The following is a 21,322-nucleotide window of genomic DNA, read 5'->3' as shown; positions in this document are numbered from 1 at the left end:
TTGAATGCGTAGCGACACTACTCAACTGCAATGAACGTTTTGTAGGCACGCATTATATGAAATGTGAATAGAATATTTTTAGACATGACACCGTCTCGCAAACGTTTATATTCAAAAAAGTTCTAAAGCACTGGAATGGAGGCGGCTAAGTATCTCGATCCCGTATGGAGAGAGTCACCAGTTTGAATGGGATTAATAAAGGCGAAGTGGGACAATAAAGAAATAATAGATGAGGAAGACAAACTATTCAAGTGGATTTAAATTAATGAGGTTTGTTACCCTTCACTCCTATATGAGATGTTGCCATTTTTTTAATAATTGTGACCTAATTTATGAATGTTTCTTTTTTCTTATCAATTTGTCACATCCGTTCAATTGGCATGATACAAAATTCCTAATGATTATGTATGAAGTTATTTCTGGGTACGAACACATCAAATAACTTGATTCATAATTTAGTAATCATTTGTACACAAAGCCACTTTTGTTCATATGATTTCAAATTCGTGACGTAATAAAAAAAGGACTTATTTGAGTCCATGTTTTTCTACCGCATTACATAGAGGACTAACACAGCTAGTTAGATTAAACTACTTGACTACAGTTAATTACCAGTAAGTAGGTACATTAACTAACTTACTTTCTCCACAGTTTCATGAAATTAAGTATCTAAATTCATATGAAAAATTGCTATTCTCGTTACTTTATCCTAACGGCATCAAACTACATGTCTGCGTCTATAACCCGAGAATAGACAAAGGAGTTTCTTATGATAACACACGTACATTCTATACTATACAGAACTAAGAATATACCGTTGTAAGAAGTCTTTAATTGCCGTTTTACCTTTAAAAGATATTAAATTAAACGTCAACTATGAATAGACGATAGTTGATCACAAATAAATATACGTAGTAAATTAAAAAGATATCGTATCTGATACTCTTGAACTTGACTTGCAAAAAGAAGCAGGCACTTGAGTGGTACTATTGAGTGAAAATGATTGTGTGTTTTATCAAATAATAAAGTACCAATATCGGTTTACAGTTAAGAACTGCGTATGTATGTCGTATATAATAGGATGACGCAAAAAAAAATACAATGGTTGACGCTTAGAGTAGTGTGGTGTGGTGGGTTGGTTCGTTAACCCTGATGCTGCAGCGACATCGCACAAGTCCGCACGCCACTGTGAGAATGGCCCGACTGGACGTGGGGAAACCTGATTTGTGACAACCAACCGTGATACGTTTGACGTACGTTTAAGTGCGAAACATACTCAGCATCATGTACAAATTACGTTAAGGATTATACGCAGGAGTAATTTACTTAATTAGAGGAAGTACCTATCAGCGGTCGAGCTCGTGTTTGTGATCAACATGCTAATTCAGAGACTAGATTCCAAAGCTAATAAACACAAATCTTGATACGAAAAGGCTTCTTTAAAACTTTAGGAATATTTATGCGACATATCAAACAGCTCACCTTTTTGTAGTGCCATAACGTTTGAACCAAATTGCAAGTGGCAATTTAACAAACAGCGTTGGATGGAAGTGTGGTACCTCACATGTCTGTGGTTCAAAAAGGCGGTTGGTGGGCGGCGCCGAGGCAAAGGAATGCGCACACGCAATGTTGAGACCATGATCGCAGTCATCAGTATGCTGAACACACTCAGCGCGGTTACCGACACGTGTTCTCTCGGCTACCTTGGCTAATTACTACGATTCAAATTCATATTTGACAATCAATACGTGACTACTATTATACACATATATTTTTTTCAATAACATCCTAGGATATATCGAGTTAGTGTTTCATTTTAAAGCAATCATATATTTGCATCCATAACGCAACATTAGCATAAAGAATCCAGCCTGTAGAACAAGAATTAAGCTCTGAAACGAGTCTTCTATTTTTAACTTGTCTCCCCATATGCATAAGATGTTGATATTTTTTCTTGAATTATAAACTCAAACGGCGAATCAAATTAGGAGCCTGATGAAAGGATTTAACGTCTTAGTTTATTCGCACAATTTCATGGTCTCATTGCAAAAGTATGTCATATTTGGCAGTCGGTGCGGGAGTGTCAGTGAACCTGTCACGGCGTTCGTGCATCACGGCGCGGCTCGCCGGGTCGAGACTCGAGACGGCATCAATACTCGATAATTGGCACGTCTTTTCGGACGATAACCAAATATTGTCATAGCTGCGTACACAGTATCAACAAAGTCTAACGGATTAATCCGATTTTTAACCGTAACATACATGGGCACGAAATGTATGTAAGGTATTTTTATGATCTTCAAAGGTTAGTAGGTCTTCAAATTTTAATTGCTTAACATTTGCCATGGAGGTTTACGAGACTGAGTAGCGGGCTAAGTGTAATTGATTGCTTTTTTTGAATAGTCAGTTAACAATGTAATTTAACTGCTAACGGGTATGGCAAATGACCTTGCGTTCTAGGTATCTGAACGTCTCACCTGAATGCCAATGTCACTCACACACCACAAGTGTATCGTATAACACGAATGGTAACACGTATAATACTGCATTATATCTCATATATCTTATAGTCGGAAAGACGTGTGAAGAGTTAAAGGCTTGTGTATAGCTGCACGTATGTTATTGATGCAGGGAGTCGTTGGTCGCAATTTTTCTCATGCGTTTTGCAATGTTGACTTCCGGCACGTCTCGAACATCAACATTTATTGGAACTGCGGACAGTCATGCCGGAACAGTCTGGGTCGGCAGAACAGATTTGTTTGATCGACTGGTCGTTCGTCGATGACTCATAGTGGAGGAACGCCCTGGCCCTGTCCTTTGCTGATTAGCACTCATTACTCATCGTTTGTTAATCAGACAACAATGCCCGTAACAAAAAGATAAGATTACGCGACGTTTATGAAATCAACAATAATTATGCTGTACAGTTTTCGACACCAATTGTCCGAAAACAGTTACAATTGTGAACTTTGAATTTTTTTTTTCTATAACGAGACTTTTAAGTAATAATAAAAATGTATACGTGTACCTAGACGACTTGTAAAGAAAAGATCTTGAAATTCGATTATCTTGAAACGGGTTAACTTTTGCCCAGTGTATCCCATGGTCAAATTTGTCCGTATTGACTAGGGCATGCAATACCGGTTTACCGGTTTCGGTTTTACCGGTAAAACCGCCCATTTTAGCGATGTTTAAATTACCGGTAAAAATAATATACAACCGGTAATTTACCGGTTTTCACGTTTTTTCTGATAAAATATAGCAATTGTTCATTTAACGTCAAATCTTCATTTTGTAGCCTGAAAATAATGTAATGTTGCATTCATTACATATTGTAAGTGTTAAAGTTGCAGTTTTTAGGAGAGTAAACTTATGTGACTCCTTAACTATCTCTAGGTTAGATACAAATCTTCTTTCTCATCTTAATTTTATAATATCCAAACAATTTTTTTTCGTTCGGTTATTCTGATTTGCCTCATAGCTGTCAGCTCATATTGGGTAAAAATGTAGCGTATGCTTATTTTACCTACTCGATGACATTACTGAGCACACAGTCCAGGTGTGCACTGCCTGGGTAAAGCCGTGTCGTCGTCGAGGCAATAGGCAGCAGCGACCTCTCGCGTGCGGTCCTGGTTCAAGCCATGGTCCGGAGTGAATGGGAAGCCGTCGCCTCCTTCTGCGAAGCAGTCATTCTCGAGAAGGAGACGGCGGAGCGACTGCGAGTTCGCACCTCTCATCCCAGCCGCTGTAGTGGACCAGGAAGACACCACGGGCGCCGAGTGTCGAGAGACGACACCCGGCCACCGTAGGAGTCGATCTGAGGGCGATGAGTTCGGGTGGCTCATCGTGGTCACAGACCCGTATCGGCGGCGTGCGTTGTTCCACGCGCTCCTCAAAGAGATATCAGCAAACACAGCGGGGCCCAACAGGGCCAAGGCCTGCCGGGGCTGCGGGATTATTCGAAAGAGTTACAACGACCCTGGTCCATAAAATGAGTACGATTTACCATAAAAAAGGGCTTTCACTTCAATGAAAAAATGTATTTTCACTATAATTCTTAGCGTTTATCCCGTCTTGTGGCGGGGTCCGGTTTCAATATCTTCTTCTTCCACTTCACTCTATCCAGGACATCTTCCTCTTCGAGTTCGTAGATTTTCATGTCATCCATTACGACACTCAATCACCACAGTTTCGGCCAGCCCCTAGACCTTTGACCGGGTATATCGAGATTGAGTACATAACATTGGCGATGTACTCAGGTGGTCTCCTTTTAACATGTCCGTACCATCGCAGCCCTTTCTCTTGCATTTTGTCGGCGACATCGCGTAAGGATGGTACTGACATGCTTTTTTGCTACGGCCCACATCACAAAAAATGTTTACAACCGTATACCTTGTATTGTATTTATGTTTTGCTTTTAGACTACCCAATCTTATTGTTATAATATCACATTAAAAAAAATACAAAAATTACCGTTTTACCGGTTTACCGGTAAAAATATTTTGATTACCGAATTTTTACCGGTAAATTTTATTTTACCGAATCTGCATGCCCTAGTATTGACCTATACTATCACCTCATGAAAGGATGCGGTCTACTTACCAGTAACCCTGTATAAAACACGTTTACCCTAGTCGGTGAAAATTACCGTCCTATTCCTATTTTGTATCCGTTGCATGCATCACTAGCAACAAATTTTGCAATTACAAGGCACGTGTAATAAAAAAATAAATTACATAAATATAATTACGGTATAGATGCAGAAATTGAACCCCTATTGCACAAGCAGCGGGTGGCCCTTTGATGTACGCCCACGTCACCCACGGTGTACAAGTTTTGCTCTTACTTTATACAAGTAATTCAAGTAGCCTTGCATAACGATCCACTTAACAGGTGACATAATTCATATACATAATACGACCAAATGCCAACCGATCCTCCCATATACATACTTACACTTTCCAATACCAGTTCCGAGTTCGACTTTGGTATTATTCAAGTTTTTTAAGATGTAAACAAATCCGTCATAATATGCCGTAACTATGACACATATTTCATGTATCCATAACTAAAACCACACTACTTAAAATTAATAAATCTATGGATTAAATGACTAGGGCATATCTCAAAGTTTGAAATATATCCAGGGATTTAACTTGTTCTAGAGATGTGTAAGTACCTGCGCACAGTCTTATTTTACACCTGGACATTCATAAAACGTTCCTATTTAATATACCTTCTCTCTATATCGCAATCGGGTAAAACATCTTATACGTTATGGGCTATTTATCTTCATGGCCTGCTAACAACATTCACTAAGCCGAACGTTTACATTCACAGAGTTCATAAACCTCTAATTACACATAAAATACTTTTAGAATGTCAACCTACTTGCTAACTGTTATATTATCACGCCTATGTTCTTAAAAACTAATTTGTAAATGTGTTGGGAATCCTAATGGTCGATGACATAGTTCGTTTAGCTAAAACAAATGTGACACATGCTTCTGTCTGGTTTGCGTTATAAACTGCGGTTTCTTATCAACAAATTCTAAAGAAATCAACGCGCAAAGTATTCTGGCAAAGACACCAATATTTATTTGTGAAAAAATTGTTTATGGTTAAAGGCAATGTACTTGATCAGATCAATTAACTCAAACTGAAAACTCGCTAACGTTCACTACACAGTTTCATTCATGATAAGAATAAACTCAGAAGGGTGAAATGGCAATAAAACCTGACGACTTCCTTTCAAAACGTTTCACATTTCATTTGCAGTCTAAATTCAGTTCGGTTAAAGCGAGGTTGAGTACTATATCGGTAGGTGTGAGTCACGATTGATGACGTCATAGGGTGTCGGGGCGCGCACCCCGCCTGCGTCACCCTGCGTGACTCAATGTCGCACCCCCGACCACTCGCCTTGGGCCAGACAACCGCTCAGACATCCATAAATATAAATTGATACCAAAATAGTACCTACGCGGCATTTTACTTTGAGAAAATACCAATGTGTAATTTTGATAGAGACTAACTATCAAACGGTCATCGTCTATTTTAACTAAATATGTAACCTTATCTTATTCTTTTAGCCGGTTTCCGGTGTTATCAATGTAGGTCGTAGAAGATCTTCGTTCTTTTATTTATTATTTACTTCTTGATAACCATACACAAACCGTCGTATAAATTATTAAAATGTGATTATTAATAGTCTAAATCCCGTTATTAGCGCGAATCATAAAGCGTGAATAATCTGTAAAAATAAATAAGCCTTATTTAATGCGGCATTTGCAGGTTTATGCATTAAACATGAGTTATACAGAGCTTTCTTTTTATGAAGGTACATTCTCATAAAGAAATGCAAGCCACGTTCCAAAATACGCGTACGCAACAATTTCACTTTCATCTTCACTAACGAAATATAAATTAACTTGCACAATAATCGGCACACAGCGAAGAAATTGTTGTCACTTCTGTTAAATAAATCAGGTTTACTAGACTGGAGATAGCTTGATCGTAAAATCATTCATGCGGCTACCACAACATGAACGATTTCTAACAAATAAAATCAATTTAATTGAGGCCTATAAGACTTACCAGTAATAATATAATTTTACTATATATTGTAATAAAATATAATTTTACTTTAAATACAGGAGTTATTTTTTAAATTATGGCAGTTGTTGACAAACTCAGTCAGTACTGCAGTTCTGAACGTATTTGGGCAATAGTCTCTAAACTGAAGCAAAACAAGTCGATACCTGTTTCGAATATAAACCACCAATATTTAAATCTTGCAAAAGCTCAAACGTGCCATATAGACATGGGAAAAACATATCATTGAAAAGAAAAGATTGATATATATCTTTTGATCACTGGGATATGTATCACTCTTTTGTATCTCTATATCCTTTCGAATCCGCGAGTGAAATTGTACTGTTGCTCAGAGTGACTCGCTTCGTTCAATTCAATCCAATGTATCACTAAATCAGTACGAACTAAGAGTGATAGATTTGTTTAGGATAGATTATATTTTTAAGTTTTTTTTTTTTATTTTTAAGTTTCTATTTTTCATTTTAAATTTAAGTTTACGATTTATGTAATTGGCTGTTAAAGCCGTGTAAATCGAATAAATAAATAAAAATAATGGTCAAACACTTTTTCTCGGTATCGAGAAAGTGAGACAGAACATTCTAAGTAGGGAAGTGCGAAAGAGATGTCTGGACTTTCCGATGAGAAACCGTGACGCCAGCCGCTCAACGCTGTGTGTGCGAGTGCAACACAGATACAAACGGACGACGGATTAAATGAGTTGTTAAAGATACACTGATACATTCGGATTTGAACTGATACAAAGAGTGAGTGATAAGAACGGAAAGATACATATCTTTTTTATCTATCACTCCTGAGTTACCCATCTCTAGTGCCATAATAACGAGCCAGCATGCACCTTCATTATTTAATTCAAATTCAACGAGCACGTACCATCTTTAATGGTCGTAACTTTTGGTACTTTCTACCACTACAATGTTTTTATTGTCTATACGTTTATGCAATGCACTTCGAATATAATTATTATTGTTATTGGATATGGAAACACAGTCAAATTCTCAATTAACCAACCATTCCTCTCTCAATATCGTCTGCTTTTAAGTAATTACTTTTTCAAAATTGGGAAAATATCTTTTGTTCATATTTATAAACTCACAACAAAATTTGCTTTGACCAATAGTTTCAGTTAGTATATAAAATTAGAGACTTGAACTAATACGCAAACGCATATTGACCACGCGTGTGTTAGGGACCCGGCGCTGATGTGGTAAAAGTGGTGGAAAGCAGCTCTCGAGCCGGTAGAAAGTAACGCGAGGACAAGGTTTCTCATTAATAACGATGATACAAAAATTTCATATTTTCACACAACGCTGCACCAACTAAATAAGTGATAATATAGCACATAAGAATATGGGGAATAAGTGAAAAACGTTTATTAATAAAAAGTTCACGGTACATGCGCGGACAAGGCCTTCATAACAAAACAGTTAAGTTGTGAAAGTCGCACACGAGATCTGCGAGGTGCAACGACTTGCTTGGGCCAAAACTGTGCCAAACACAGCTGTTACATTACATAAGGAACGATCGATTTGTTACAAAATCAATACCCACAAAACCGAACAATTACCATATTACAAGTTCAGTTACAATAGTATTACACACAATATGCTGTTCCCACTTTGTGGTAACTTTGAATAGGTAGGGGTCTGTATTTTACTGGTGAGAATTAAAGCTGTATTTGAGTTAAAAGTACAAGGGGTTGTGAGGGAGGAGTTTGGTAAAACTGTGTAATAAACGCAGTTTCACAATAATCCTTCTCTGCAGTTTTATAGTCTGACCACAGGCGAGCCGCGAAAAGTTAGACAATTGCCGTTTCGCCAGACCGAGCGAAAAAACTATAGAAAATGTTTTTCGTTTGAAGAACTCTTTCGCAGCTGCTAAAAGCAATTTAGTTCAATAAACACGCTTCAAGACAAGCAACAGTTTTTCATCAATTTGTTCCTTAATTCTACTGGTTATTCAAGTTAAACCAACCTTCTTGGTATGGGTTGAGGAGTTTCTCGTGATTCAGAAGATGAATGAACGTCTGCAAGGTCTACGATACTCCCAGTAACAGTAGAGAAGTACGTGGGAAGGCAGACGAAGACAGCCCGCGGGCGCATTGTGCAGGCCTGGATACTAAAAAACTTTTTGTCATTCTATTGCTCATTGTTGAAACACAAAGGGCTTGTTTCCTGCTATTAAGTTTATTCTCTGCACGTAACAATAGAGCATATAGCTGGTGCCATTATATATTTTTAAAATTAACAAAATTGGGGAGTTACAGCAGGTATTCCAGAATATATTCATTTTTAAAAAATAAATTGATGTAGAAACCTGATCAAGAACAAGAATTCTACGAAGCACAGATGTACTCTTTGGTTTCGAAGAGAAAGTAAATACCACAAACCGAATTATACTACTCGTGTTAAATTTTGTATTTAAAAGGCCCTTTTTTTAAAGGCTCGTTAAATGGTCACAAAAATATATAATATTCCGTTTTAAAAGTATCGTGCTGAACGAAGGTTGTTCTTGATTGTATTGTAATATATGTTAAGAGCAAAACTCCCTGTGAGAGGGATACGTTATTGGATTAGCTACCCTAAGATTTTGTACCCCTTCGCTTAGGGAGAATGAGAACTTAACTGCAATCGGAATATGTATTGATTATTTTGGAGACCACTTGTTACCAATCTTATATTTATATCTCTACAATCATTTGAGTCAATTTCGGCCACTTGAATAGTTTGAATGGTTCGTAATAGTTTGTTCGGGTACATTAGTTTGTTTAAAATTCTCTGTTGTTGTGTCAATAAACGGCGTTCCCAAAAAGAGCCCCTTCGTCATTTGTAGTAAGTTATCCGTACTTCTTGGAATAATATACAGTACAGGCGTAGAATGTGGTTCAGCACGAGCTCCGTGCCATTGTTGAGACACGCGCGTTTCCGCTTTCTCGTGGAAAAATGCAAGCGCATTGTTGGAAAGTAAACGTAAGCACCCGACGTGATTTCAAGAACATAAAGTATAAACATATGTTTATTCCACTTAACATATTGTATGGTTATGTCGTTTCCTTTGCTGCTAGTATTGTATAAGGTTTTGAAAACGTGATAGACCAAGGAAATCAATGTTCTAAGGAATATGGGCCGTCAGTCATAGTGAATAAGGGTGTGCGTCAGTCAGGCGCCCGTCAGCCGGTCGTCCACAAGAGCCCACTGTTCTTGACGTTTCAATGTGAATAGTGCAATTACACTAACGTATTTACCCGACCGCTCGGTCGATCAACCACGGCCTCAGTTCTCAACACTCTTTTTTGTTTACAATACAATTAATGAGGTTCACTTGACTAAAAACTCAATGCGTTAACAGATTTGGGAAAACAATACTGACTCAATCAGTAAATAAATATCCATTATATTCTTTTTCTTTTATTTTAAGTTTCACAAAACAAGAAACCTTATTGGCAGTTTATTTCACCTCTTCAAATTGAAGCATTCTTTCTTTGGCAGTCAGTGAAAGTGGCGTCCTTGAGATTAGTGAACGAATCATAAGGTTGCGTACGTAAGGCCTCTATGAAAAATTAAAATTAGGTATACAAAGGTTGTGAAGAGCAGATGTGCATAATTTCACAGTAGAGCGGACGCGGGACCGGTCAGAGGGGTCGGCTAACCGCAGCAGGTGTAATGGCATCGGCCGACCATGTTACTAGGGATCGTCACTTTACACTCACATTCCTATTTTATTTTTTATAATTCCAGTCTGAATATTAAGAACCGACTCATGTATCAAAATGACTCGTTAATGAATTAAGTTTTTTTTTGGTATGTAAGTTTGAGCGATCTTATAAGCCCACGAAGCAACAAAAACAATTTTGTAACATTGTCCAAATGGCCCCGTATGACGTCAACATTTGCCGAAAACGCCCGAGCGGTTATTTTGGTTTCAGCGGCGCCTGTGTGTATTATGATGACCGAACTAGCAAAATCGTTCGGCATTTCAAGTGGCCAGAATAGAGCGATTAATGAACAATCGATGCCAAAATTAAACACTAGAGCCGTAAACACCGCACGCCTCATTAAAATACCTCTATCAAAGGCGATGACGTTTCAAATAAGTGATTTATTGTTCCTTGAATCAAGTACTTACGTACTACTGAAAAATTCCCACGAGAAACCGATAAGCCGATTGTGTCATGTATAAAAGCAAATGCATTAGCGGTGATCGAATGAAACAAAGAATCTTTCATGAATAAAATAAGCCTGTGTTTGATTGAAATAAAAAGTCTTGTATCATACAACTTTGTAAATAAAATGCGTGTATTCAAAATAAAAATATATTTACAAAATGAAATCAACCCGGAAGAATATCCAACGAATCAGATGAGCAAGAGTGCGTTAACCCAAACGCTGCTCACAATAATGTGGACTAAATGTGTAACACGCAGGTTCCCTCGCCACTGAAAGATACCGAAGTAAACAAACCAATTTAAAAAGCGTACAATGTTTTTTAAACATTTCATCTGCTTATAACAAAAACATCTATATTAAGTACTGCTTATGTATTTAAGATAAATTTAATACATATTTAATTAGGAAAGCCAATTATTAAGATGTTATACATACAGAAATTTCAGAAAATTATTTATATTATGGAATCCAAATCATCTTCGCATTAAATGGTTTCAGATACAGTTAAAGTTACGAATGTTTGGAAATTTAAATACAATAAAAAAAAAACATAGAAAAGCTCTAACGTAACATATGGCTTGTTAGGGAAGAACTTCCGATTGCTGTGCATTAAGCACGTGTCATGCACCAAGCAACAACTGCACACATGTCAAAATTATACAAGAAACCCAATAGCGACCATGTGTCAATACGGTATGGCAAGTGCTAATAGCTCCATTCTAGCGTGAACACGAACATAAAGAAAACTAGAGTTGAAAATTAAACATCAACTTTTTCTGAGGAAATGTTTTCAATACTCACTACTGGGTACATCGATCGATGCAATACCCATTCATTCGGACGGCTGATTCACAAAACAGTGTATACGAACATGTAACGAACAAGTAACGCATACAATCCTTTCAACCTGTTTAAAGGGAACTAGTGTTATATTATACTGCTATGGCATTGTATTTATCCAAAAGTAGACTGTAAGCAATGGAAGCATCGATTTTGCATCTAATTTTGCTGCTAAAAAAAACTAAAAAATCAAGTAAACTCGGTTTGTTATCTGACGTAGATTCCTTTCACAATAAAACCTTGAAAATATACTGTTGGTAAGCAGCTGCACGAATAGACGTTGGCTTGAGCCGGCATCGTGCGAAGGCAAATTCTCACGCGGAATGTGCGCAATCATAACCTTACGTAGAATTCACATTATAACATGTAGTCGTCAACGCTTGCACTATTGTTCATAGGAGCAAGGGGAACTTTTCTACGACGCTTCCCACTAATGACTTACATTTGCATGGAAATATGTTTTATTTTTGTTTTTGCTCGAATTTGCTTCTGCGATACTGTTTGTAGTTCTTTGTCTTACATTTTATATTGATCTTGCACAGAGTTCTGTTTTTGTTAAATAATTTTGTTAGTTGTGCAAAATGTATCAGGGTCAATTTTAAACTTCATAACGTTATAATAATTGCGTGGTCCATCTAAAATACTAAATAATTAGAAAGGGCTCAGGACAAACCCCTGTGGCACACCAATTTCGATAAGAGGTTCTCTCAAATGTATATGTTCTGCTGACTCTTCGTCGTAGTTTTAGTCAAGTGGAAACTATAAATAATAGTATAAAATGGATATTATAAGTTAATTAGCGTTTATAAATCTATTTTACTTTTATCAATGCAATCGAATGCGTCGGAATGTTTAAAAACAAAACCGTTTTGGTGTAACCGATGTGAAAATTGAAAGTGAGCGTATGTTGATGAGTTCCTAACAAACAAGTTACAAGCCTTGTTCACGTATACAAACATACTGTGGTAGAAATGCTGGATTTTATTGACATGTTCAACACTAAATCCCACAGCTCTAATGGAACCTTTCACTGAAAACATCAAGCGTGACGTAAGTGCATAATATACGTAAAACAAACCTTCGATTGTGAGAGGTAATGCTGAAAACAATTTTCTAGAAAAATCGTAGTTAACAATGCGTGGCCAGTAAATTAAGGTGAGTAGCTAATCTCGGTTTGATATCACGGCTGAGTTTGCAATTATAAATATGAGAATTTCTAGGAAAGCGAGTCAGGTGTGACGGCTGTTGTGGAGGTGGAGCGCGACACATCACCCACTTGCGCGAGGGAGGTCCGGTCCAACGCACCTACAGCGAGACACTTTCGCTCGCTATCATCACTGTTATTTACTAAGGTTGTAGCATGCCTGGATCTTTCAGCGTATTGTAAACTGCGAGAGAAACAATATTTAATTATTTTTGATATTATCATGCCAAGTTTTTTACTGTCAGAATAAAAACAACAATTGTATCATTTTGAATGTAAACATCTTTAACAACTAGCAAAGGACTTGGAGTACATAAGACGTCGCCACACGACTACATCTAGTACGCAACATGACGCTGGAAAAGATCGACGCACTCAAAGGCATTCGTTATAACGATAATATCTTTATAGCAGCCGGTGTTGCGAATACGAATAAGAATGAACTGCCACAACTATCATACTTGTACCTACTCAGTATGTAGTAACGTGGCCTTGTTGCAGCGGAATATTCTGTTATGACCAGTGCGTATTATGACCTATTTGCTGAGACACAGGAAGTATGCAAATTAGACTGACAAGAGCCTGAACATTACAAAACAACTCTATAGATGGATGAAATACTCGTCGTCGAATCAATATCGATGTGCATTACATGCTTAACAAAATGCACCGTACTAGTCTTCGCCAAAGCGGTTGTCTATCTTTAACCTCTTGCAGCATCTCAAATGTGTAGAAATACTCGAGTGTAATAGCATTCACATCAACATGTGATGAACTAATAGCACATTATCAACAAAAAACTATTTACTAAACCGCGTTGCCGATTCATTAGATAACTTTTTATCTTATCAAACACGGTAGATCTAACAAAGATTCTCACGATCAACAGAATGATATTGAATCAAAATATCGATAGTTCCCTTGATAGCACGTTCAACAACATTTATTATCTAACCATGCGTTGACGCGACTAAAAATTAAGACTGATAGGAGATAAAAGATGTTTATTCAATGGGTTGTTTAGTCCCTTGAACTCGAGTTCATACAATCATCGTACCGTTCCTCCCTATAGGCGTAGTATTGCGTCGGCTGAATTGAAGCAACAGGAAATCGATCTGGGGCCTTATTCGCTAACTCCACTGACAGCTCGCAGTTATCATCATTTGGTAAAGTATACATCGGTAAACTGTCAAACCGCTATTTTCTTATTTGCTAACGCCAGTTACCAACTGCGATGACGTCATGAGCACCGACAGCGTCTGATGTCCACCGTAGATCATTTTGACAGCTGTTTCTGTATCGATGAACGTTAAATTGCGATTTCGTAAGCCCAGCGGGCAATGAGTGGACATCAAATTGACAGCCACTGACATTTTTTTAAATACACTACAAATAGCAGTGTTTTATGCCCGATTTTGGTAATCATCACTGGGATGTCTATACTCTATTGTTGCATCAGACATATAAGATTTCTCTAATTTTGCGAATACGATAGAAATATAAACCCTGAGTCGTTCCTTTTTTAATAGTGTTATTTTTAATTGTATTATTTTAATTTGTTTTATCTTTTTTGTGTTACAGAATGTCGCGTGCATTTTTGCTGGCATTTGCGGACGAAGAGAGAAAACGAAGTTTGTCCAGAATCCAGAAACGTCGACTGCGGGATTGCAACAATTCTCTGGATTTACCGGAGAAGGAATTCATGGCAAATTTCCGTGTCAACAAATCAGGGTTTCAGCAAGTTTTGGCAGAGTTACGTCCATTTCTGCAACGTGCTCAACGAAACACTGCTGTTGCAATTGAGCTAAAAGTATGAATTTATAACCTAAAAAGTTGAATAAATACCAATCCTACTTATAAATATGAAAGTTTGTGAGAATGTAAGTATGGATGTATGTTTGTTACTCAATCACGCAAAAACGGTTGGACAGATTTGGTTGAAATTTGGTAAGTATGTAGAAAGCCGCGAGTGGAAGCTAGTATTACGTAAATTAATAATGTTATTCTTAAACACTGAAATGATGATGGAGTAATATTAATAATTATGATGATAAACTTTGTACCTAACATCAAATTTTGTTATGTGTAGATATTGGCAGTCCTAAACTTTTATGCAAATGGATCATACCAACGAAGCTCCTCATTCATTTGCAACATGTCTCAACCTACATTTAGTAGGTGCCTACATGAGGTAACCGATGCTCTCAATGTACGGGACGTGCTACTCAAGTACATAAAGTTTCCTTCCACTCAACAAGAACGGGAATCCACCATGAGAGTGTATGTTAGCTATATATTATTTTAATCATATATGTAATTGTTTTCTACCTTATATGTAATAAACATGAAATAATGTATTTTTCAGGTTTATGGAAAAATTTGGATTCCCAGGAGTTATTGGGTGCATTGATGGAACCCATGTTGCTATAATAAGGCCCACTGACCATGAAGAAGCTTTTTTTAATAGAAAACATTATCATTCATTAAATGTTTTGCTGGTGAGTATTAAACACATTTTTTAATGTTCTATCACAATTTTTTTTCTTACTGTATAATCAATCAATACTTTTTAACATATATGTATAAAAGATTTTTATTTTATTTATTTAGGGACAATTAACAACCACAATATACAATACATACTAATAAATTAACAATAAGGGTGAGTGATAACAATATTGTGGCCCACTGCATTATCCTCATTTTAACAAAAATATTAGGTAATGAGTGCCACCAAATGAGCATTATTAATTCAATAAATACTATACATAGCAATGGTATTAAAACATTACAAATAAATAATTAATTAAAATAGGTACTGCAAAACGAAACAAAATCAAATCACCATCATAATCACAATAATAAACAATAAAATTATACAAAATCCAATTTAACATTAAAACAATACAGCACAAAATCAAGTCATATTAAACATCAAGATCATAATCGTACATATTCAATTCAATATAATGATAATAATATTATAATCAAAGAGTAATATGTAGGTATAAAATAAATAAATTCAATTTAATTCAACTTCCAATAACAGTTTCATTACATCATTCTTAAATTTGGACTTAGAGCATACAAAAATGTCAATATCAATAAATGCTTTATTGTAGGTATCTACCATTCGACGCATAGGGCAGCGTAGACCAGAATTTGTACGACAATTATTTACAAAAAAAGATCAATGATAAAAGATCCATGTCAAGTTGTTTGGTTTTGGCACTTGCGCTGATGGCTGACTGTACAGTATGTTATACCTATCTATTGCAGATTTGTGATGCGAATTTGCAAATACTGCATGTTGATGCATCCTATGGAGGTGCATCACATGATTCATTTGTGTGGAACCAATGCTGCATTAAATCTCACCTAGAAGGATTGGAAAGATCTGGGGAGCATTGTTGGCTATTAGGTATATAAATATTGGATTGTATTTGTCAAGTATTTTCAAATAAAACAGGTATTTTACTTATATTACTGAAATTTCAGGTGATTCTGGATATGCACAACGCCCTTGGATGATGACACCTATATTAGAGGCTGCTGTCGGTTCACCAGAGGAACATTACACCACACTGCATTGCAAAGTTCGCAATACCGTTGAGCGTTGCATAGGTGTATTAAAGAATCGTTGGCGCTGTTTATTAGCACATAGGGTTCTTCACTATGACCCAGTGACTGTGGCTAAAATTGTGAATGCATGTGTTGTACTACACAATATAGCAAACATACACAATGTTCCTCTGCCGGAGCCTGAGAGTGAAGAGTCTGACTATTTGGAACAGAGCCAAATCTCCCAACAGATTAGAGCTGCAGCAAATCTAGATAATTCAAGGACCAGAGATATTCTAGTCCAAAGATTATGGAATACCAGGACTAATTTATAAACTCTTCCTGGCATTATTAATGGTTTAAGAATATTTATCTATTTAGTGAGTAATACTTTAAAATTATTTATTAAATTTTTCAAAACTATATAAGATAAATAGTGTAATTTTAAATGTTTAATCAATGCTTTCTACGCTATTAGTGCAAGTATAGTTTTATATCGATTACCTAAATTTATATATATTTTTATTTTTTTCAGGTACAAATCGCGAGGCGCCCCCAGACCCAGACCCAAAACCCTGAAAATCGGGACATTCGGCAACACTATGTGTAAGAACTAAAGTTTAAATATTTACTTAAAACCATTTTATTTGATTGGGATGACTGTCGTTAAAATAACTCATTTTTTTTTCTTTCTTCACATGTGGCTTCCCCGGCGACCACGGGCATGCGAGGTGCAAGATTCCCAGCACTTCCCCACCAAGGCGAGCTGAACGAGCCGCAGGATGCGGTACCTATTTCAAAACTTGGCTTACCAAGTAACATTATTTGAATTATATAATTTAATTTCCTCTTAACATAGTTGCATTAAAATAGTTTTATATAATTTATTCATTCAATACATTAGCTTCACTTGCATTGTATAACTTTCTCAGGGATAACTAGCACTATATGAAAATTATTGTAAAAAATTGATTTTTTTTAAAAGAGTGTCTATGGAGTTTCTTGCCGGTTCTTCTCCATGAGACCCACTCCTTGGAACCGTGCAACTAGCTTGACATTTCGCAAGAGCTTTTCTACTTGTGAACTTTTATGCGCCTATTTTAAATAAATAAAATATAATTTTAGTTTGAGTTTGAATTACCAATAACCAGTCTTACCAAGGAGTTTTGTTTTAACTGAGTTGATCAGGGTAAGATAGGCAGTAGCTCCTAGTAAAATGAATAGGGTAAGTACCTAAAATAAAACTAGTTAAGTCTTATAAACGCTATTTATTCTTAGAATAAAAGGTACAACATTATTTAAAATTTCACTTAATAATAATTATTCTAATTAAAATCTTTTTTAATATAAAAACTAATTAACAATCACAACGTAGGGTGTAGACATCCACTTACAAGGGGTCCTATGGGCATGGGTAAAACCGCTGACGTTTTTAAACATTGGACCCAAAAGATAGAGGGGGGGGCCGCGGAGGATACATTGTTTGCAACATTCGGAACGACAACTAGACCAACGCAGTAGGTAATCATTCCCGGTTTGTTTGCCGGCGGTAGTCGTCCCGAATGTCTCTTAAAACCCCAAGCATCCCCTCCACTGCTTCTGTGAGTCGGGTCTCCACCTCTATTCTCCTCAATTCCAGGTCATAGGCCCAACGAGGTATTGACTCCTCTCTGCGAACTGAAAAAATAATATTTGTGACTATTTTTCTTTTTGGCTTACATGCATATATCGGGTGTGTCGTTCATAATCACATTAAATGAAATGCGTTAATATACTGGTTAATATATGTCGATTAACACAAAGAAAAAAGAAAAATACGTAAAACTAAAAAAATGATTTTTTCAAACAAAGTAAATGGAATAAAAATGTGCAAAACTTAGAACACCATATAAAACAATCATTACAAACAATTGAAATTCTCCCTTGAAACCTGACAGCTGTCAACTGATCAAAACATACGATACTCCTAAATTTATCTCTGCTTTACACATGATGTTGTAAATTATAAAAACGAAAAATGACTCCTGTGGTTAAACCACTGAATGGATTAGGTTATTTTTTTTACAATTCGCCATAGAATATCATAAAGTATATGCGATATGATTTAATGTGATTGTGAACGACACACCCGATATAATAGTAGTATAGTAGTAGTAAAATTATCAAAATTTTTGTTATTGAAATAAAATTATTAACCATTCGCTCGTCGTGGTCGTTGACGCTGGCTCGGGGTTGAACATTGTGGACCATCTCTCTCAGAATTCCCTAGAAAAATATATATAATTACAATGATTTAACTACAGGATAATACACCTTACAATACAATTACTACTACCTAATTACTACTTGCTTATCGCTAGGCCTAGTAAAAATAAAATAAAAAGCTGTTTTTTATTTATTAATTAAGAAGTACTTACTAATAGCAGCCTCACTGGATAGTGTGGGCTCCACAGCCCCTGCAGCAGGCATCTGCTCCACAGCCTCTGCAGCAGGCGTCTGCTCCGCAGCCTCTGCAGCAGGCGTCTGCTCCACAGCCTCTGCAGCAGGCGTCTGCTCCACAGCCTCTGCAGCAGGCATCTGCTCCACAGCCTCTGCAGCAGGCATCTGCTCCACAGGCTGTGTCCCCTCTAGAAGGCTGTCGTCAAGCCATTCAACCTCCATTATCTGCTCATCATAAGTAGAGGTTGAGGGCTTAGGAGGCACCGGAGGCTGTGAGGTGTGTACAGCCACAGCTCCAGACATCGATGGCTGGGAAGTTGGTGGGTCACCAAGTGACAATATCTGAAGAAATAATTTTCTTTTCAATATGCGTAAAGAAACCACATAACATCCTGACAAATAAAGTAGTAGTTTCAATGAAGCGGATGACAATAAAACTTAAATTATATTTATATGAAATTAAACTAACATCAATGGGCAAGCGCACACCAGGCAATCCCTCAACCACAACAGGGCCTAACAAAGCCAGCACCTTTTCCTCTATATAGTTAAGAGGGACCAGCCTGTTAGGGCCTCCACCAGTCGCAGATGTGCTCCTCCGCATGTCTGCAGCTTTTCCTTTTGTTTTTGCTTTGAACTCTATCCAATACTTGACAAAAAAAACAGTTACTGGTTAGTTACACATGCAAACAATGTTACATTCATTCAGTGACAAAAACTTAGAAAAAGCAAAATAAAAAAAAGTTATCAATGAGTTACTATTAAGTTTTACAGATGCAAAGTAAGTATCCAAAATTAAAAGCAAGTGAATATTATGAGATATAGTCGTGCCACCATACAAACATGCTAAAGTGCTGTTTTTTAAATAAAGAAGTAAACGTACTCGGCGCCATTGGTCCGGCGTTTTAGTGGCTCCGCTGCCGACACAGTTAAGTGCCACCGAAATCGACCGCCATGCTTCTCGAGTGTCCCGCACTCCCTGAGGACCTGGCGGAAAGCGGCCCAACGCTATGTCGCGATGGGAATGCGCAAACTCTAGAAGCAGCTCCATTTGCCTCAGTGACACTTTCCTGCGTCCTGGCATTTTAAACCTAAATAATAATAAAATGGTGTATCAATTATTGCTTTGCATGCAAAACAGGAATTTAAGTTGTTTAATTCACAATAACTACAATACTCACAATGTTCTCAGTTAAAATATTGTTCAACCACACGGAACTTTAGACACCAAGTTCACACACAATAGAAAGCAAATACTGAATTTTACCGAGACAGATTGTTTTTAAATGTATAACACGTTGAAAATAAAGCGTTCTCTCAAACGTAGTAATGTAATGCTAATAAGGTATTTCCACCTTAGCAGTATAATAGTCGATAAAAACTAGAGTTGTCAAGAGTACCCCTGCTAGTCACCATAGTTTTTACGTTAAGCACCGTGAAAAGATATCCACTGATGTCCACTTCATGCGATACTAAATACCGATGTTTTGGAATTGTCAGTTGACATCAAAGTTCGGTTGACAACTGAGGCCAGTTGACAGCTGAAAATCCGAAAGTTAGCGAATAAGGGTACTGATGCCAGAGGCTAATGGCTATGTAAACATGAGTAATGGGTGCAGGACGGGCCCTTCGTAGCTAGTTACGAACTTGCGATCGATATAAAACTTTTCAATACCTCGTTTTATAATTATTTTGTCAGTGACCTTACATTTTTCGGTATCAAAAGTTTGATAAACTAAAGATACTGATGGATATCCACTGATACCAATACAACATAATCAGATGTAATGCGGTAGACATAAATAAATATCTGTCTGACAATCATTGTTATTCGACAATAATAAACAAGATAATTATGTAATGTGAACTATACTTTTATTGTAGAGTAGATTGTTAAAAGGAAGAACGTCATAACATGCATAAAATTGCGTAACAATTGCCTATTCGCCTGAAACGAAAACAAACGCTTATTAGCACGTTTATGCAGATTCTAATTGGCAGTGGAAAAATAAGTCTGCACTGCTATGTGGTCAGATTGATTCCGCAGTTTTTCATTATGATCACATTTGTCCTTCAGTATAATTTACGTTTCAAAGAGAACATCGTTCCATGAAATACGTTCATTGTTTTAATTCAAGATATAAAACGAGTGGTCGTAATTCACGGCACCTGCAAGTGAATAACCTCGAACTTGAACGTAGAAACAGTTGCTATATATGTAAACAGAAGTGCGGTGTGGTAGATGAAACTCTTGTTGACGAAAGGTGCGGCCCGGAGTGTGCGCTGACTAGCACGTGCCGAACGGAGAAATCCTGCTGTACCATTACGAACCACACAGACACACACATGCTCGTTGTGCCTATTTCTATTTTACACTACGTACAACCGGCAACCATTATTTGTAATCCACTTTTAAAAACGTTTTATTATGTCCGCCCACTCGCCGCAGTTATTTCTCTACGTTATGACTTTAGTAGATCTGTTGAAGGAATAATCTACATGA

General features: G+C 36.9%; 3 protein-coding genes across 13 annotated transcripts in view; 1 reads left to right on the top strand and 2 right to left on the bottom strand.

Moving 5' to 3' along the window:
* The window catches only part of LOC124643567 (formin-binding protein 1-like), a 48,396-nt gene that overhangs the window by 13,353 nt on the left and 13,721 nt on the right, over positions 1–21,322 (bottom strand). The gene's annotated exons all lie outside the window — the stretch shown is intronic.
* On the top strand, positions 14,294–17,504 carry LOC124643610 (putative nuclease HARBI1). 3 transcript variants are annotated; one of them, XM_047182618.1, is made up of 6 exons: positions 14,294–14,629; positions 14,909–15,099; positions 15,185–15,317; positions 16,099–16,240; positions 16,318–16,760; positions 16,916–17,504. In XM_047182618.1, the coding sequence occupies exons 1-5, from the start codon at positions 14,402–14,404 to the stop codon at positions 16,713–16,715; spliced, it is 1,092 nt and encodes a 363-aa protein (XP_047038574.1). In that variant the 5' UTR covers positions 14,294–14,401; the 3' UTR covers positions 16,716–16,760; positions 16,916–17,504. The 3 variants fall into 3 exon arrangements, 2 of the variants coding, with proteins under 2 accessions (XP_047038574.1, XP_047038583.1); XM_047182627.1 differs by lacking the exon at positions 16,916–17,504 and having other exon boundaries at positions 14,299–14,629; positions 16,318–16,762; XR_006985959.1 differs by lacking the exons at positions 14,294–14,629; positions 14,909–15,099 and having other exon boundaries at positions 15,184–15,317; positions 15,942–16,240.
* On the bottom strand, positions 17,634–20,410 carry LOC124643623. 5 transcript variants are annotated; one of them, XM_047182646.1, is made up of 6 exons: positions 20,001–20,410; positions 19,703–19,910; positions 19,289–19,468; positions 18,798–19,161; positions 18,577–18,645; positions 17,634–18,057 (listed from the first exon to the last, which is right to left on the bottom strand). In XM_047182646.1, the coding sequence occupies exons 2-6, from the start codon at positions 19,901–19,903 to the stop codon at positions 17,906–17,908; spliced, it is 966 nt and encodes a 321-aa protein (XP_047038602.1). In that variant the 5' UTR covers positions 19,904–19,910; positions 20,001–20,410; the 3' UTR covers positions 17,634–17,905. The 5 variants fall into 5 exon arrangements, with proteins under 5 accessions (XP_047038602.1, XP_047038597.1, XP_047038609.1 ...); XM_047182641.1 differs by having other exon boundaries at positions 19,703–20,410; XM_047182653.1 differs by having other exon boundaries at positions 19,352–19,468; positions 19,703–20,410.

The sequence above is a fragment of the Helicoverpa zea genome, chromosome 2 (genome assembly GCF_022581195.2).
Source record: "Helicoverpa zea isolate HzStark_Cry1AcR chromosome 2, ilHelZeax1.1, whole genome shotgun sequence".
NCBI classification, from domain to species: Eukaryota; Metazoa; Arthropoda; class Insecta; order Lepidoptera; family Noctuidae; genus Helicoverpa; species Helicoverpa zea.
This window is presented reverse-complemented; position numbering and strand designations above follow the sequence as displayed.

Excerpts from the sequence above, each read along its gene's own strand:
- LOC124643623 (XM_047182641.1), bottom strand. The coding sequence starts at position 19,903 with ATGCCAGGACGCAGGAAAGTGTCACTGAGGCAAATGGAGCTGCTTCTA. Across the intron at positions 19,469-19,702 it reads CGCCGGACCAATGGCGCCGA|TATTGGATAGAGTTCAAAGC; the intron begins GTACGTTTACTT and ends TTTTTTGTCAAG. Across the intron at positions 18,646-18,797 it reads ATCCAGTGAGGCTGCTATTA|GGAATTCTGAGAGAGATGGT; the intron begins GTAAGTACTTCT and ends ATATTTTTCTAG.
- LOC124643610 (XM_047182618.1), top strand. The coding sequence starts at position 14,402 with ATGTCGCGTGCATTTTTGCTGGCATTTGCGGACGAAGAGAGAAAACGA. Across the intron at positions 14,630-14,908 it reads CTGTTGCAATTGAGCTAAAA|ATATTGGCAGTCCTAAACTT; the intron begins GTATGAATTTAT and ends TGTTATGTGTAG. Across the intron at positions 15,318-16,098 it reads ATTCATTAAATGTTTTGCTG|ATTTGTGATGCGAATTTGCA; the intron begins GTGAGTATTAAA and ends TATCTATTGCAG.